The sequence below is a fragment of the Taudactylus pleione genome, unplaced genomic scaffold (genome assembly GCF_031769625.1).
Source record: "Taudactylus pleione unplaced genomic scaffold, aTauple2 ptg000093l, whole genome shotgun sequence".
Lineage (NCBI taxonomy): Eukaryota > Metazoa > Chordata > Amphibia > Anura > Myobatrachidae > Taudactylus > Taudactylus pleione.
This window is the reverse complement of record NW_028284495.1, coordinates 11793994-11811941: the sequence shown is the minus strand read 5'-3', so window position 1 is coordinate 11811941 and position 17948 is coordinate 11793994. Positions and strand designations below refer to the sequence as shown.

At 40.2% G+C, this 17948-nt stretch overlaps 1 protein-coding gene across 13 annotated transcripts in view; it reads left to right on the top strand.

The window, feature by feature from the left end:
* Positions 1-17948, top strand: part of DTNA (dystrobrevin alpha) — a 294993-nt gene that overhangs the window by 241137 nt on the left and 35908 nt on the right. For 11 of the 13 annotated variants that reach the window (XM_088469565.1, XM_088469560.1, XM_088469566.1 and 8 more), the window contains 5 exons: positions 3571-3648; positions 9047-9139; positions 12222-12309; positions 15049-15131; positions 15534-15647. In XM_088469565.1, the coding sequence (XP_088325691.1) occupies positions 3571-3648; positions 9047-9139; positions 12222-12309; positions 15049-15131; positions 15534-15647 (456 nt within the window). The remainder of the gene's footprint in view (positions 1-3570; positions 3649-9046; positions 9140-12221; positions 12310-15048; positions 15132-15533; positions 15648-17948) is intronic. The other 2 variants (XM_088469569.1, XM_088469568.1) reach the window with 1 other exon arrangement.

The window sequence follows — 17948 nt, the reverse complement described above, 5'->3', positions numbered from 1 at the left end:
AAAATGTAATACCTTTTATTGTTTTTCATTAGATTACCCATGCAGCTAGCCAGGGCCGCCAAGAGCCGTGCCGGGCCCAGGTGACAGGGGGCGTGGCCTAACTGCGGGAGGCGTGGCCACGGCCCCTTAGGAAAAAAAACACAGAAAAAAATTTTTTTAGCTGGGAGGGGGGCGCTGTGAGCCCCTCAGCCCGGCGCACAGCCAATGGGGGGTGCGATCAGCGTGATCGCTCCCTCCGTAGGCATAGGAGACTGCTCCAGCTGCTTAGCAGCTCCGAGCAGTCTCCCACTGCAGCCCAGCACACAGCAACGTGTGCTGGACTGCTGTGATGTAGAAGAGAGGGGGTGCTGTGCTGGACCCGGGCCCCCGCCGGGCCTCTCCAGCAAGCCCGAGCCTGGGTAATTTGTACCTGCTCCCCCCCACACTCTCGGCGCCCTTGCAGCTAGCAGTAAGGCTACACAATACACAATATTATATATTATATACACACTTGCACCAAAGATAAGAATATTTTGAATTAAAATGTATTCTCATTGTAGAGGCGAACTATGCCCAACTATTAATTTCACCGGCATAAATTATAATGCCTGATAAGCAGGGGAGGGTTGAAACATATTATCTAAATAAAGGTTTCAACATTAAGTACAGACTATGTTGTCTGCTAGTGAATAGTTTGCTCTATGATAATGCCTTTTAAATACTATATATTGTTTATCTATCCTATTAGTGATGACATGTCAAAATAATATTTTCATAAATAAAGATCTCTTGAGGTTAGTGTTCTTATTACTAGAGTGTAACAGTGTCTTAATACTTTATAATGTTTATTTAAGAATTGAGAAACTATTAATAAGTTGAAGATATTATTAATAATATGCTCTTTGGAAGCCTCTAGGGTCCGCAGTGTGATAAACTGAGATGTCCTATCCTCAGTATTCTATATTATTCAGTGATAGATTATAAGGGTACTACGGTATGTTTTATTGTATCAATAAGTATATATTTTACCTACTTAATTACATAAACAGGGCTCCAAAACTAGTGCAGAGTCTGTCCCTTCAATGGGTCAGACTTCATTATTTTAGTCTACTGTAATTGGAGACCAACAATTGAATGAATCCACTTAAATATCAGATCCAACTTAGTATAGTATTACATACACCGAGACAAGGGGTCTGTTCCTGTAGAAACACTGCAGTTCACTGATGCACATGAAGCAGCAGATCTCTAACTAGGGCATTCTCACAATTGTTACTGTGTTGCTGCAGCTAATAAATGTCCGTATTATACACTACTGTAACGAGTTTAGTCCATTCCTATGACTGAAGTCACTGCTACACAGCACACCTCTACTGGATCAGATTACCTCACACTGACAGTGTAGTGACTGCAATGCAGCAAATCCCTAACTACTACTACTTACTTTATTATTAATAACTGGATTTAACCCCACTTCCCTGATGGGATATTATTTATCTATTGTTACGCTCTAGTAATATTTTTTATGTACAAGTAATATTATTTAAATACAGTATAAAAACTAGGATAGAACAACAATCTATACAAGGAAAATCCCTCTGCAGTGACATTGTGCTAAGTGTGTGACAGACAGTGGTGGTACTGCCACCCCAAACTCTGCCAAACATCGCTGGACGGGACTCGCTGGCAGTTGGTGTGGCTCCCCTATTTGAATGTTGGACGGTCACACACTTAGCACACAGTCACTGTGGAGGGACGTTCTGAACTCCATGTATTATATAAAAGGTGCCATTATAGAGAAATATTATCACTAACAGGAGTATATTCTGCTGACTTATATACAATCCAATATCTATTTGCTTTGCCTCAACCCTCTCACTTACAGTACAAGGCAATATCTTGCTTTAAATTAATAGTTGGACATAAAGGGTCTCTTCATTGATACTATATTTTAAACCACAATTTTCTTATTTTTGGCACAGATATCTGTTTGTGGTGTTTATGCTTTGCTGCTAGCTGAATGTGTATTTTAATGAAAAGTAATATTGTTATTAGGTTTTATTATTTGTCTTCGCCCTTCCTGTTCTCACAGCCCTCTTCTCTAGCACGTCAACGACAGCCTTCACCTACTCATTGGCCATTTACCCCAGACTTCCTCTCATTCAGCGGCTCTGCTCCTGCTAGTCATGCCATCACTATTGGAGACAGGTTCCACCCTTCCCTGGTTACTCCCCTGCTTCCCAGCTGTATTGTGTCCTGAGAATGGGATGGGTACGGGATGCCGGCACTTGGCATCTCAGCGGTCAAAATCTTGATGCCAACATCTGTCGGTCGGTATCCTAACCCTCCCCCTCTTACCTACCCTAACCCTCCCCCTCTTACCTACCCTAACCCTCCCTCCTCTGTGCCTGCATCTAACCTCCCCCAATTGTGCCTAAATCTAACCTCCCCCTCCCTGCACCCTAAAAATATCCCTCCCCCTAACCCCACTACTTACCTTCGGGATGCCGGCGCTGGGATTCTGACAGCCGTCGCATCCCCTGTGCCGAGATACTGAACATATTCCCTGAGCATTGTGGTGCTAACTGTTATTTGTGCTCTGTTTCTGTTACTGAATTGTAATGTAATGTTCTATGTACCATGTGCTGTCCTACTCTTGCCATATGTACGGCGCTGAGGACCACTTGTGGCGCCTTATAAATAAAATTTTACAATTATTTACAATATCAGTTTGCGCCATTCAAAGACATCCACCTTTTGCTTTTTAAATCTTTGTGAATCCCACGTAGTGTAATATTACAAAGGTGAAACAAGAGAACCTGGACAAAAGCTGCTAATACAAAACTCAAAGGTGCTCAACATGAACAGTAGTGTACTCATTTATTCAGCATAATTACAGAGTGACGTACAGAACACTCCTCTGTGGGGCTGTCCTTTCACTAGATGTGTTCCCTCATTGGACGGTGAGACCGTGGTTATCATTGCCTGGCTTCTATTCCAACCAGGGTCGCCATCTACATGTATTTGTGTGGCATTGCTTTCCTAGTCCTCTCTTCCCACAGTCCAAGGACATAGGTGGAGGTTAATTATCTCCTGGCTAAACTGCCACTGATAGTGTGTGTGCTTATGGTAGGGAAATCACACTGTAATCATCCTCTATAAATGTTACTGATGTGCATGAATACAGTTCTGATTGTACTGCAATATTTAGTTGCTGTTTAAATAGAAACAATGGTGATGACTTTAAGCCGAGAGCCTGTACATTAACACTTTGTGCACTCTGTCTGGGGGTATGAAGCTTTGGAGTGGATGCTGTATAAATATGAGGTGTTTCTGTTTTCCCTTTTATTTATTGAAACCTGGAGAAAGTCCAAGCGGACTAAAGCCCAGGAAAATTGATTTGATTTCTTTGGAAATTTTTAACAATATATAGGTACAGTGTCTGCTGGGATTTTGCTTTGATGGAAGGCAGAGATGGTTTGTTTTCATAAATGACATTGTCTCTCTCTTCATTTCATTTGTATGTAACCCTTACCTTTTGCCACATGTGTGTCATACACTTTCACGGCATTGTTATGTCTTGTTAACCAGTTCCTCCCAAAAGACCTCAGAGGTAGAACAGAGCAGACAGCTGGCTAGAGCTGCTCCAACCCTACTGAAAGGCAAAGGGTAAGTTTCAGGCTTGTAGTGCTAGAAGCTGTAGCTAGTTAACTAACAGTCTTCCAGGACATTGGGGAGTGTGCTTGTGCTTTAATCCCACTAATCAAGACTGACCATCAATAAGACTAGAGGTCTTTTATGTGTCTTTTAAATTTTGTATGCATCCCTTATAGGTTTATAAAATCACTGGAGTTGTCTAAAAAAAAAAGTGGTACCATAGTCAGTTCATTAAGTTTATTAATCACAGCTAGGGCCTCATTTATCAATGAGTTTTATCATTCACAACGAGTGATAAAACTTACTGCGTATAATAAATAAATGGTGCTCCAGCCAATCAGCTCCCAACTGTCATCTGCTTGAAAAATGACAGTTGGGAGCTGATTGGCTGGAGCACCATTTATCATACGCAATGAGTTTTAGCACTCGAACTGTGAATTATATAAAATATTAATAATACAATTATAAACAGATGTTAACTAATACATAAAATAATGCAGTGATAAAGTATCGCGAGTGACGTAATTTCGTCATGCAAAAAATTTCCGCCGTATTCAATTCCGGAGACTTTTCGCCGGTACTGAAACTCAATGCAATGGAATCTGAGAAAAAGTTTTGGGGAACAAATTTAAAAACTAGCGAAATAGACTCCAGGGGGGTCCCCAAGTATGCCCCAGATGTTTTTAAGTTTGCAGGTGGATTTTTTAAGTTTTTTTAAAACTTCACTTTAGCAACTTTAAAATATGCTAGCACCCATTGCCGTGTACCCCAAATTTGCTGGGACTACTTATTTTCTGCAAAAAAAAACCTGCTAAATGCTATTCTTCACCACTTGTGCAAAGACGCTAATTAGCAGCTATGAGAGCATTTAAGCACCCCAAATATCTTCAGCAGGCCTATTCTGGGGTATCTATAGTGATCCCCAATGTCAGTGTATCTTTTGGGGGGTGTCAGGTTGATTACCCCAAATCTGACAGTACTTTTCGCCAGATCCGAATTTGCCGGGGACGAGTGCGATACTTTTTCGCATTGAAAACCAGCGATGTCGGCGAAAAGTCCAGCATGTGAAAAGTACAGGTCTTTTCGCCGCTAATTGAATATGCCCCATTGTAGTAACATTTACTGGGACTTCTCAAACTTACCAAACCCATGCATACCTGACCAAAATTGGGTTTCCCACGAGGCTAAAAAGGATTCGTAATGATCCTCCTTCATCCAGCAGGAGCCCAGCTCATTCAAGGTCACGTAATTCACGTAGTGGGATCACAGACTAAAGATGGCAATTTCCTGCACACAAGTGCCTACTCCACCTGCAATGCCTTAATAATGTTTTTAGAAAGATCTTGGCAATTGTGTTACTGGCTTCTGATTTATACATTGTAATAGTTATATATAAAAAAAAATCCACACATGGACCCACGCAGAGAAGCATATTGGATATTCAGTCTGGACTGTTTATAAGCTGGTGCTTTCAATGAGAAAGAATACATCAATGACAAGAATTAGGTCATATCTTTTGATTTGTCATTATTCTCCTATTTTCACCACTCATATTCATGAACTTCAGATGTTTCTACATACAGCTGTCCTAAAATCACACCAAATAGTCCCCTTTATCGCCCTATCGACTTTACTACTCAGCTGTGCTAAAACATTAATCCTAAATGCCTAGTACAGTATAAGCAGACTTGGACAGCACTGGAGTAATATTGCATAAAACATAACTTGTATAAGCACAAAGTTTACTGATGACTTGTAATACCTTTGTAATGTACAGCAGGTACAACATAACAAATACGGGTGGGATCAATTACCCCTGATCAAATGGAACTGCATTATAATAGCTTTGCTTTGTGATAGCATTATACATAGCTCTGTGCGGTGTTGAGAGTTAGCAGCCTATTGCCCTCTTGTCCTCTGTGCACAGGAAGGTTTGAGACAAGAGATGCCATATTTTGACAATTTTTACATGTCCTATTTATGTGCAACTACTTCACATCTGCGTCATGCTTTTAATAATGAAAATGTATCTATTTTTTGCCAGAATAGGGTAGCTGCAGCACCTACTACTGATAAGACATAACTATACTGTTGTGTGGTTCTAGGCTTCCATTCTGTAATGCTCTGTACACAACAGCTGGAATAGGGTAACTGCAGCACCTACTACTAAGACATAACTATACTGGTGTGTGGTTCTAGGCTTCCATTCTGTAATGCTCTGTACACAACAACTTGAATAGGGTAACTGCAGCACCTACTACTAAGACATAACTATACTGGTGTGTGGTTCTAGGCTTCCATTCTGTAATGCTCTGTACACAACAGCTGGAATAGGGTAACTGCAGCACCTACTACTAAGACATAACTATACTAGTGTGTGGTTCTAGGCTTCCATTCTGTAATGCTCTGTACACAACAGCTGGAATAGGGTAGCTGCAGCACCTACTACTGATAAGACATAACTATACTGGTGTGTGGTTCTAGGCTTCCATTCTGTAATGCTCTTTACACAACAGCTGGAATAGGGTAACTGCAGCACCTACTACTGATAAGACATAACTATACTGGTGTGTGGTTCTAGGCTTCCATTCTGTAATGCTCTGTACACAACAGCTGGAATAGAGTATTGGCAGCACCTACTACTAATAAGACATAACTATACTGGTGTGTGGTTCTAGGCTTCCATTCTGTAATGCTCTGTACACAACAGCTGACTTACAAAATAGCAATTTTTCTTATTTGTATGAGGCAAAAAGGACACTTTAATCGATGAGACTGCATAAAGAACTATGTACAACTGGTCAGTTAATTTCGATAAGAGATCTATATTATTCATCTGCCGAATTCATCAAGCTCCGAATATATTGTGTTTGACTGCGGGAGCATTCACCATCTTCAGATGGAATTTGCTCCCGCACTCGCTGCTATCCCTGCTCCTACCCTATGGGAAGGAGCCCAGAGTAGCGAAAAGGGATCCTTTCAGATCCCTCCGCCCATGTCTGGCTTCTTACGCCGGGCTTTTGTGCGCATGCACTGGTGTCACTAGTTCGGAGCAGTGAAAAGATTCACTTGCGCTTTGTGAAGACAGATTATTTTCGGATCAGCTGTCTCCATGCTGGAGCAATGCTGAATTGCTCCAGCGCTCGTGTCGCGTTAGTATGTTAACATAATAAATAGAGCCCTTTATGAGAATTGCAAATAAATTGCTGACATTTTTCGCACGTCACTATTGTTGTTCTGTCACATTTTCTTGGGAATACACAATGTCATGTCGTTCTCTAGCAGTGATTTCATTGGAGACAGTGGGCCTGATTCAGACCTGGTCGCTATGAGCATATGCTCGCATGATGCATATGCAAATATTTGAAAGTGACACTATGGGGAGCGATCGCTCACCAAGGAATAAGCACGCCCATCGTACCTGTATGCAGACTCCCCTTAGCGTATGCAGAGACACCCACTGCCCCACGTCATCTCCTGGAAGTTTATGAAAACATTGGTAGATCGACCACTATCGGATGTGAACGCAGTGCCTGTGGTGGCTTTTTTTTTACCACAAGCTTTGCGAAGAAAACAGAGGAAAAAAATGGCTGGTGACGTTTACTATGACGCTGCCTGTTAATTATGCACGCCTCTAAAACGGCATTGAAACATTCGGACACGCCTGCGTTTGCATCTCCAACCCCCCGTTTTTACTGGACTGCCCCTGTCACCACCCACAAACGGCCTCTCCTGTCACTCACTCTGCTGGTCTGGTTTTGCTGGGCGAGCGAGGGATCTGTGGGCCTGATTCAGAGCTGAACGCTCTGACCAGAGCGCTCGCTCTCAATCAGGGCCCTCCTACCTTTTTTTGGAGCGTCCTCATGGACGCTCGCATAGCTGTGGGTTACCACCAACAGCTAGAGCGAGTGTCCATGATGATGGTCGCGATGGTCTTGACCATCGCGACCATCGTGCTTGCGACGGAGACCTTGTGGTAGGGTCTCGCTGCCGCAAGCCCTGGAGTGATTTTGGCTCTATCAGAGCCAAAATCACTCCCACTGACATCACTAGTGATGTCAGTGGGGCCGGCTTGAGACGGTAGGCATTCCCATGGGAACGCCTCCGTCTGGCAGGCACGCCGCCTTTGGTGCGAGGCCTGGAGCGATGGAGAGCCCGTCGCTCGCCGGGTCTCGCGCATGCGCACGACGGAGCTCCCTCCGTCGTGCGCATGCGCAGTGGGGGAACATCGACCCGCTTGCGAGCGTACTGCCGCTCACGAGCGGGTCTGAATGACCCCCTGTGATCGCACAGTGTAGTTCGCACATGCGCACTGCGATGCATACACAGATTAGCAACCATCGGCAATTGCGAACGGACTGCAGATACCGCCCGGGACTGAATCAGGCCCTGTATGCGGTGGGTTACCTTGTGTACCTTTATCCAGAGTGTCACTGATTAGTAGCTGACTGCAGTGATGGCTTCACTGCTCTTGTTTCAATCCAGGGAATTACTAATTGGTGACCAAGATTGAGAAGAAATTTCCTTCTTGGAATTGCCTTCTCTCCATTGTCTGCTAGCATGTTATTGTACAGTATATCAGGGTAGCACTGACGCCAGCTATGTTCACTAGCTCATAATAAAACACACAGGGGCCAATAATAATATTAATAATAATCTAAACACAGTGTTATATCCCCATAAGGAGATTTATTATAACCAAAAACGGAAAGAAACTGTATAGAAACACTTACATTAACACTATAACGGGGTATGTGCTTCTCCAACACTGCTGCTAATGAATAACACAACCACTTCTGCAGACCTGCTGCTAGATAGGACTTTCCCCGCCAGAAGATGACCAGAAAGCATAAATAACAAAGTGCTGCCATCTCCTAGAAATAGCTGAGACAAAATGAGTGGGGAATGCAGTAACCCGCTATAGTATTCCAGGGTTAAACATTCATACGGACCTCAAACCCATAAATAGGACCCTTTAAAAACAGGAAAACATATGTAGTGTAGTATATTATTAGAATCTTGCAAGCAGGAGTATAAATTCTAAATGCATACCAAAAGGAATAAAAAAAATTAGTGTTGTCAAAGATTTCCAAATTCATTGAAAACTACCATTGCTACTTTCTTCTATGGGTCCTGCAAGCCACCTTCTCTGCAGTGTGCTCACTGACAGATCGAGCTGTGATCATCGTAGTAGTGGGCCTACAAGCCAATGGCATAGATATAACCTTACTCCTCTAACTAGTGCATGCATTTCATGTCTGCCTGACAGCAGGGATGACTACAATTCTGCATGTGTTCTCTTCACTCCATTGTGCTTGTTTTCTCCTGGTTTGCCGTGTGTACACTTTTTATTTTTCCTTACTTTTTCTTTTTGCAGTTAAGAATTTCCTATTTCCAAACCTCCTTCTAGGTTACATTACAGCCTGGATGTGGCAGACAGGCTGGCTGATGAACATGTTCTCATCGGGGTATATGCCAGCATGTTGCAGAACAACCTTTCACGGTTAGTTGAGGCCTGGCAAATCTATTGGTTTTACTAAATGGAAGCTGCAACATATGAAGCCAACTGGTTGAGCAAACCTAGCCGGCCAAGTCATATGACTACAGCATGTGCTTAGAGGTCCAAGGAGCTGGAAAAGATAGACTCTTGTGATAAGGAGCTTGGGGTTACACCTTACAGTTTAAGTTATATATCTATTTTCTTGTTTCTTTAATTTACAGGGAACCATTTGTATTTTTACAGTGACGCAGTTACTCAAACTGAATGTGACAATCACTTCGTTCCAGCGCTATTTAGTCTTTAGTTCATAATGCCTCATATTATTCAAATATATATTCACCCATGTGGAAAATGTTACCATAATTCTATATCCTAAGCTTGGCCACGTCATATTTGTACATTTTAAGGGGTTAATTATTTTATTTCATCCAGGTTGTTCAAGATATGATGAATGTTTACATATAGTTATTGTATAGTCATGTGACAATTATAGATACGCCCCTGACATGTGGTCTTTAAGTTTTACATAGGAATTACTATACACATTAAAGTGCAGGTTCAGCCACCTTCAGCTTATTGCTAGCGGAATCTGTGTGGTTATGACAATAATATTACACTTACTGCATGGCCTTTCTCTGGTCCTCTGCACTGCCATGTGATTATCATTTTAGGTGTGTTTTAATACTTAATTCTATTCATTTGTAGTTACGGGAAAACCTGGCTATTCGTGTTATATAGCTGGTTGTGGATGTAAGATGGTGATGCTATTTGCAATATTATGTAGTAATAGAGCTTGTTACTTTAGAACAAAGTGCGTTGTGGGTAAAATGATTTTGGAAGGAATAGGTAGACTATTAATGAATTGTTTCCTTTTAAATGACATGTTATTTTCTATGGATACAATGCTTTGCAATAACAAAACACTGTAGAATGCAACATTGTAATTATTGGCAAAGCTTAGCTTATGAGGAGGATATTGGCAGCTGAGCAATGAAGCATTTTGCACAGAAATCTATAAGTATGTTATTGCCTAACATGTATTCTATAATCTATCTGCTGCCTGCATTATGTTTCGCACACTAGCTAGACATCGGCTATGGCACCTTTAAAGCTGAAAACTGTGATTTAATGTAATCACATAACTTTCTGTTTATTCCCATCTTGTTCAGGTTTCAGGACTGAGGGGCCTATTCATCATCACTTAATTTCTACAAAAGCAGGTGAAAATTAAAATTTTCACCTGCAATTGTTGAAATTAAGTGTCTGGGCCATTCATCAAGAAGGTAATGCAGGAGATATCACAGCAACCAATCAGATTCTGCCTATCGTTTTCTAGAATGCAATAAAAAAATTATAGCTACAATCTGATTGGTTGATATAGGCAACACCACCACTTTTAATTTGTAGAAGCTTTAGTGATTCTACCCCTAAAATACTTGTTGCAATGTTATAATGATGACTGCTCCAGCAACGTGGTGACAAATGAGGCCCATTTCTGAATGACCCTCCTGCAACTTTTACTAAATCCGTTTCTTTGTCTTTCTGTCTTTGCTCTGTGGTTTCCATCATTATGTGTAATATACATTACACATGGATGAGGCACAAAGCTGTTTAATGTTGTCTAATGCTGAGTGCACAGTGGAGTAGCATCATAACCAGTGACACTAATAATAGCTTGATATGGATCTATAAGTACATGAATGCCAGAAAAATAAAGCACAGTGTTCGGTAAAATTGCTGCAGAGCATGTAGAAATATTGAAAATATGTAGCTGTATTTAGGAGGTAAAATTGGGATGTAGAGATTAATGTTGCTGTTGATGTTCATGAAATACTCATAAAACTGAGCTATTTGTATGGTGATGTTGACAAATGGGATGGGTACAGGGTGCTGGCGCTCAGGATCCCGGCGGTCAGAATCCCAGTGCCGGCATCCCGACAGGGTTAGTATCCCGACACCTAAAGGTAAGTATCCTAACCCTACCCCTAAACCTAACTCTCCCTCCCCACAGCCTAAACCCTCCCTCCCCGCAGCCTGAACCTAACCCTCCCAACCCTCCCCCTGGTGCCTAACCCTCCAACTAATACCAATACTTACCATTGGGATGCTGGTGCTGGGATTCTAACTGGTGTCAGGATTCTGGCGCCGGCGCTCTAAGCTCTGGCATCCGAATCCTGAACCGCCGGGAAATAAACTGCATCCCTTGACAAATATAGTGCAATAGTATTTAGTCGTATATCAGAGCAGTATGTACACTAGAACTTTATTTTTGCATTACAAGGAAGACAACCAGCAGCTCTGTACTTCCTATGTCTGTAGTAATCAGCATTCCCACTCTCCTCTCCTGCATTCTTTTAATCTCCTATAAATAATATAGGGACGTTTTCTGAATTACAGAACAATCGCTGTCTAACTGTATAATTCTAGATACTTTCGAATGTTTATGCCATCAAGTATCGTTCCTACAGTCACCAATAATCACATAGTGGGAGTACACGTACTGTGTATACATTTTTATACTTTAGCTAAGTGGAAAGCAGCATGATGTATTACAGAGACCTTTCTGCAGAAGCTTTTAGATAACATTGAGATTGGAGCATCATCATGAATTGTTCATACAACCATAACATTAAGTGAACCTACGGCAGAATAGCAAGCCCGGAGATCAGACATCACTAACCAATCATGGACTAACTAACTTGCTGGATAGACTGCGTGTTATCAGAATTACTTATAACCAAAGAGGGGGGAATGACTGTGCTTGCTAGAGCCACATGTGACCCCGTTTATGCCCAACACTAATTTAGTTATATTATTATTAACTGTATTTTTGTTTACTGTATGTTTTCAGTCTTCCAGAAACTGGTGTATATTGTTTCTTGAATACAACTCCATAAGGACAAATAAGAAAAATACAAAATATGCGATTGACACTAATTAACAAGATTTTTTCTTAGTGTTTTCAGCTTGTGGACACTTGTTTTTGCCTTTAGACTATTTATTTTATGTCTTTTATTTGACCACAAACAACATGTTTTCATTGTTCTTCTTTTTTTTTTTTACAAAAAAAAAATCTTGTATACAGAATGCTTGACAGCCCTAGCCGCCTAGATGAAGAACATAGATTGATTGCCAGATATGCTGCAAGGCTGGCAGCCGAAACCACTTCATCAGTACGTATATCCTATGAAACCTTTTATTCTGTGCTTCCTTCCTTAGCAGAAAATAATTTGCCATGTAAAACACTAGGCATTATATCGCTTCTATAAAACCACATATGTAAAACGTAGATAGATTTTCTATTCCCTACTGTTCATTTGCCTACAAATTGGCCCAAATAGTTAGAAAAGCTTGCAATATTCTTATGCACTATCCGATGGCACTGCGCACAAAATCAAAAACTTGATACATACAGAGAGATTCATAACAAAACACTCACCAATACAGGGAATTATTATGCAATATTAGCTGTTCAATTCTACAATTACATTTGTTCTACATATTTATTATTTACTTCCAAAAAGGAAAAACAATTGGATGCACCTGTATATCCACCACATACTAAAATATAAAATTTGTAACAATATATATTCTATACCATTCCATAATAAGCATATAATTTTAGAGTAAAAGTATAAACAATGTATGATGGCATGTTTATACACTGATATTTTTGCAATTATTATGCCACGTAAAAAAAGAAAAAGCTTGCCCCAATTTGCAGGAGAAACCTATTATTATGGCTCCATAATCTAGAAATGGTGACAAATAGAAAAATAAAAGAGTAATCTCTCCTAGTGTGCAGATTAGTTTGCTCTACTTTGGTCATCGTGGCAGTTCAACATGAATTGCATCTCTTTTGTATACATGTTTTTTGGCAGTATATTCTGCAGACTTTACAGATTAATTGTGGACTTATTATTCTAGAACTAATGGAAGATCATTAAGTTTTTTGTTGTTGGTTTGTTTGTTTTTGTCTCCCATCCTTATAGCATAACTATATTTATTCTAATGTGCTGCCAAAGGAAAGCAGGAACTGTTTTTAAAAAGAAGGTATCTACTGTGTGTGGGCAGACAAAGGACTAAAGAAGAAGTTACTGGTGGTGAAATTGACAATACAAAATGAAAGCAGACAAATCAACCTGGTTAGGAAGTAACAGAACCCCTATGGGCTAGAAGTAGTTCAGGTTAGAAGAATCTCTTGTACTTTTATCTTGACATAATACAATACACATGGATTTTTTTTCCCAAGCAATTATAATTTCAAGACTAGGCAGTCATCTTATTGCTTACCGCCTGACCCTTTCTCTATGTGATAAATAGCAAGGTTTTGTTGATAACTTCAAACGTAACATCATGGACAACAGTCTTCTGTATCTACAGTACAAAGCGCAAGTCGTCTTCAAACCAGCTGTACAACTAGTAGGCAGTGTGCGCCTGATGTAAGAGCACAGCAGAAGTAGGTCTGGCAGGGGCCTTTTGTTCAATGCCGTCGATGAAAGATTTCTGAAAGAACATTTTGCTTTTTATATTTTTATTATCATTATTTTAATAATTTTTTTAATGAATAGAATTGAGTACAGTCAGTAACAGATATAAAATATCAGAATCCGAAGCTTAAAATTTCAAATATGCGAGGTAGAACATAACATGCTGTAACTAGAAAATAACATTGGGTGGGGAGGGTCAGGAAAATAAGGGTGGAGGGACGGTCACCACAGATTTCCTGACATCGAGTGTGAGGAATCGTGGATTCGTCATTATGATCCAGAATCCAAACAACAGTCCATTTCCAGTATGGAAACACGCAAATTTGTCTCTGCCTAAAAAATTCCGTGCGGCTCCTTAGGTGTGCAAAGTCATGCTTCTGCTGTTCTTTGATGCGCACGGTATAATCCTATACTGGGTTCCCCGTGGACAGACCATTAATGGTGACTACTATGCAAACGTCCTGAAAACCCATTTGTGTAGAGCCATGAGGAAGAAAAGACCACATTTGCTGAAGAAACAGGGGTTTTTGCTACAAGACAATGCCCAACCACATGTTGCTGCTGTCGCATTGGCTACACTGACTGAAATTAATGGGACAGCACTGGAATACTCTCCATATAGCCCGGACTTAGCGTCCTGTCATTTCTGGTCATTCCCAACCCTGAAAAACGACTGCGCGGAAAGAAGATCTCAACAGGTGATGAAGTGAAAAATTCCGCAGCTGTAACACTAAAAGTGATGTCACAAAACAGTCTCCTGCACGTCTTTGAATCGTTTTTGAAATGCTGCAAAAAATCTATTGAATGTGAAGGACGCTACTTTGAAAAAGAAAAATGTTCAGATTCTGTGGAGTCATCGGATTCGGAATAAAAAAATCAGTCTCATTATGAATCAGCCCTCATATATTCCTACCTACCTGGGGTACAGTTATTAAGAACATGAGCCAGAGGTGTGCTTTAATCAGTGTAAAAATGTTAAGTACCATCACTGTGTTACTAACCAGTATATAAATACAAGTTATCTTTTGCATGGGTTATTGCCAGTAACAATTGGTGTGATATTGTACATTAATTAGACTATTTTTAAGATAACATGTCCATGAGCTCAGATTGTTTTTTTTTTTTTCTTATGAGTAAATTAAATAATAAAGTATGTCATTGGCATATCATTAGTTTATCTTAGCAGTCTTTTTAGATATATTGATTGGTTACGGACCTATAACATGTACAAATTTTTGGCGCACACTACAAAGTAGGGGTTGCTATATGCGTGTGGGAGATTCATGCAGTATATAAGGGCAGCATCTGTTTTCTAAAAATGTGACCACAATTTGCAATATAATATCACTTGTTGGTTGTGATTGTGTGTTGTGCGAGGAGGAGTGTTGTACAGATTTTTAATGACAATGTTTTGTTTTGCAGCACAGAGGCCCAGACATCTCATTTACTATCGATGCAAATAAGCAGCAGAGACAGCTTATTGCAGAGCTAGAAAATAAAAACAGGTACACGCCATTTTGTTTGCTTCTCTTGTGGCCATGCAGTATGTAGAGCAGGCCTGGCCAACCTCGGCTCTCCAGCTGTTGTTAAACTACAAGTCCCTGCATGCTTTACCATCTGATCGGTGGGAGGTATGCTGGGACTTGTAGTTTCACAACAGCTGGAGTGCCACAGTTTGGCCAGGCCTGGTGTAGAGTATATAAACTGGGGGAACTGTTATTTACAGATGTTATCCAGTTAATGTGTTTGCACTTTATGCATGATATATATAACCTCTGACATGGGGAGGTAAATAGTCAAAATGTGGATGTCAAAGGCTTGATTTGAAACCTGATTAAAAATAAATATATTGATGGACACAGAAGCTAAAATTATATTTTACTTTTTGTTATCAAATCTATTTTAAGAGAAATATTGCAGGAAATACAGAGGTTGCGAATTGAGCATGAACAGGCCTCTCAGCCCACACCAGAAAAAACTCAGCAGAATCCAACTCTTCTGGCAGAGCTCCGATTGCTCAGGTAAAAACTCAATTGAGATACAAACACACGTCCACATGATAATATCACAAAGAGCATTTAAAGTTGCATTTCTACATACAGTAATTGTTAACTCCTCACCTGCTACAAGGTCTGCTCCGTGCAGCGTTTATTTATTGTAGGAGATAGCTATGTCCTTTCTTACACATCCCATCCCCTATGCCGCCATTTCAAAGCAACAAGCTTAAAAGCTTTGGGGAGCTCAGCTGCATGGTGCTGGCACCCAGGGTTCTACAATGGGGATATATATAATGTATATATATATAATATATATATATATATATATATATATATATAAAACAAAAAACATGGAGACCCATGTACCAGTAACATGTTATAAATAATGAATCACTTATCCAAGTGTAAATTCTGGGGCACAGCGTTCCTACCCAGCATCTTACTCCCAACGGCCGTTTCGATATCAACCGTCTTCAGGGGAAACCAGTACGTGTTGCCTTAAGGACGTTTTTCACTATGGACATTAAATATGTATAATTAATGGAGTGCTGGTCAAATCTATACATGAGCCCCTGAATGGATATCCTGGATGGATGTTTTTTGTATCTAATAGGAGGACCTTGCACCAATTATATTGGCTATATTAAGTGCAGTGCAGCTTTTACATTGTAACTATATATATATATATATGTCACATAGAGGCGGCACTCAGAGACTTACAAAGGAAATATGCAGAAGCGAAAAGTTGAATCCATCATCAACGTTTCGGGACCTGCCGTCCCTTCCTCAGGATGTACAGTACAGAATAACAAACATACACACAAACAGTGACATTAAATATCTTACCAATCTAGATGCGTGGTGTTCCTCCCACTCTGCACGCCGGGGACCAGACCGGAACATGGGCAACAATGTCAGCCGGAAATTCTGTGCGTGTCACGCACCGGAAGTTCTCCGCATGTCATGTGCCCTTGTGGTCACCCCTGTCACGGCGGCTGTTAGAGGCAACCCACAGCACACTAGTTACCATGGCAATCATAAACAAAAAAACATGAACATGCAACAAAAAATAAATCACAATGATCGCAAGGACCAAAAAATAACAGGCCAGAAAGGTCTGCTAATGGTAAGTGTGAGTGAGCTTACAAAACATGATATAAGAAAAAATGATAATACTGATGAAAATAAAAATAAACAAAACAATTTTTTGACATGACACTGAGCTAAAATATAAAAAGCTATCATATTTGAAGGCATGAGTGCGAAATGAAAAAAATTATACATCAACTTACTGGGTGAAAAAACAATGTGAAAAAACGTGAAAGAAATATATGAAAAATGTGGGTGTGAAGGAATGAATGATGCCAAAACAATACAAAAATTATCAATTAACGTGAATAAACAGATGTGCATAGCTGTGATATTACTTATGTCAGTATAAACATGACCTGGTGTATATAACACCAGTGAAAAGAGAAAAAAACTTTAATGAAAAACTAAATCAATCAGTGAAAGATAATTAGCTACCGCAAATAAGCGATATAAATAACAGTGTAAATAGCACTCGTGCCTGTATAACATTAGAAACATAATATATATAATAAATAAGATCAATGTGAAAACCTATAATTACGTATATTGAAATCAATGTTAAAACCGTATTGTTCTGACACGCCTTACAATGTTCTATACATATAGCACCATTATTTAAATATAGCACCATTATTTAAATGTATGCAAAATCCTAGCTGCATACCACTGATGAGCCAAATCATACGCAATAAATGCAAATATCAATACAAATGTAAATTAATAGAAAATGTCCAAATCTATAAAAAAACAATTGAGCCCCAGGGATTCGTTAAGCCCTCGTGGTGATAAGGTATCCAGCCTATATATCCATGCCGACTCAAGCTGCCGGAGTTTTTTGGATCGGTTGCTACCCCTCAATGAGGCTGGCACATGATCAATGGCCTTATAGCGAACAGTGGCAATACTGTGTTTCATTAAGGCAAAATGCCTCGCCACCGGTTGGTCGCTGTGGCCAGATGTTAGAGCTGCCCTGATGGCTGCACGGTGTTGTGCCATCCGTTCTTTAAATTGGCGCTCCGTCTTGCCCACGTAGTGTAACCCACATGGGCAAGACAGAATGTACACCACAAAACGGGAATTGCAAGATAACGACCAATTAATGTAAAAATTTTTGCCTGAATAAGGGTATAATATGTGAGGGCCCACCTGCATATAACTGCAGGTGGTGCAACCCAAACATTTGTAACAACCCTTTTTTTTACTAAGAAAATTTGAAACAGATGTCTTAAATGT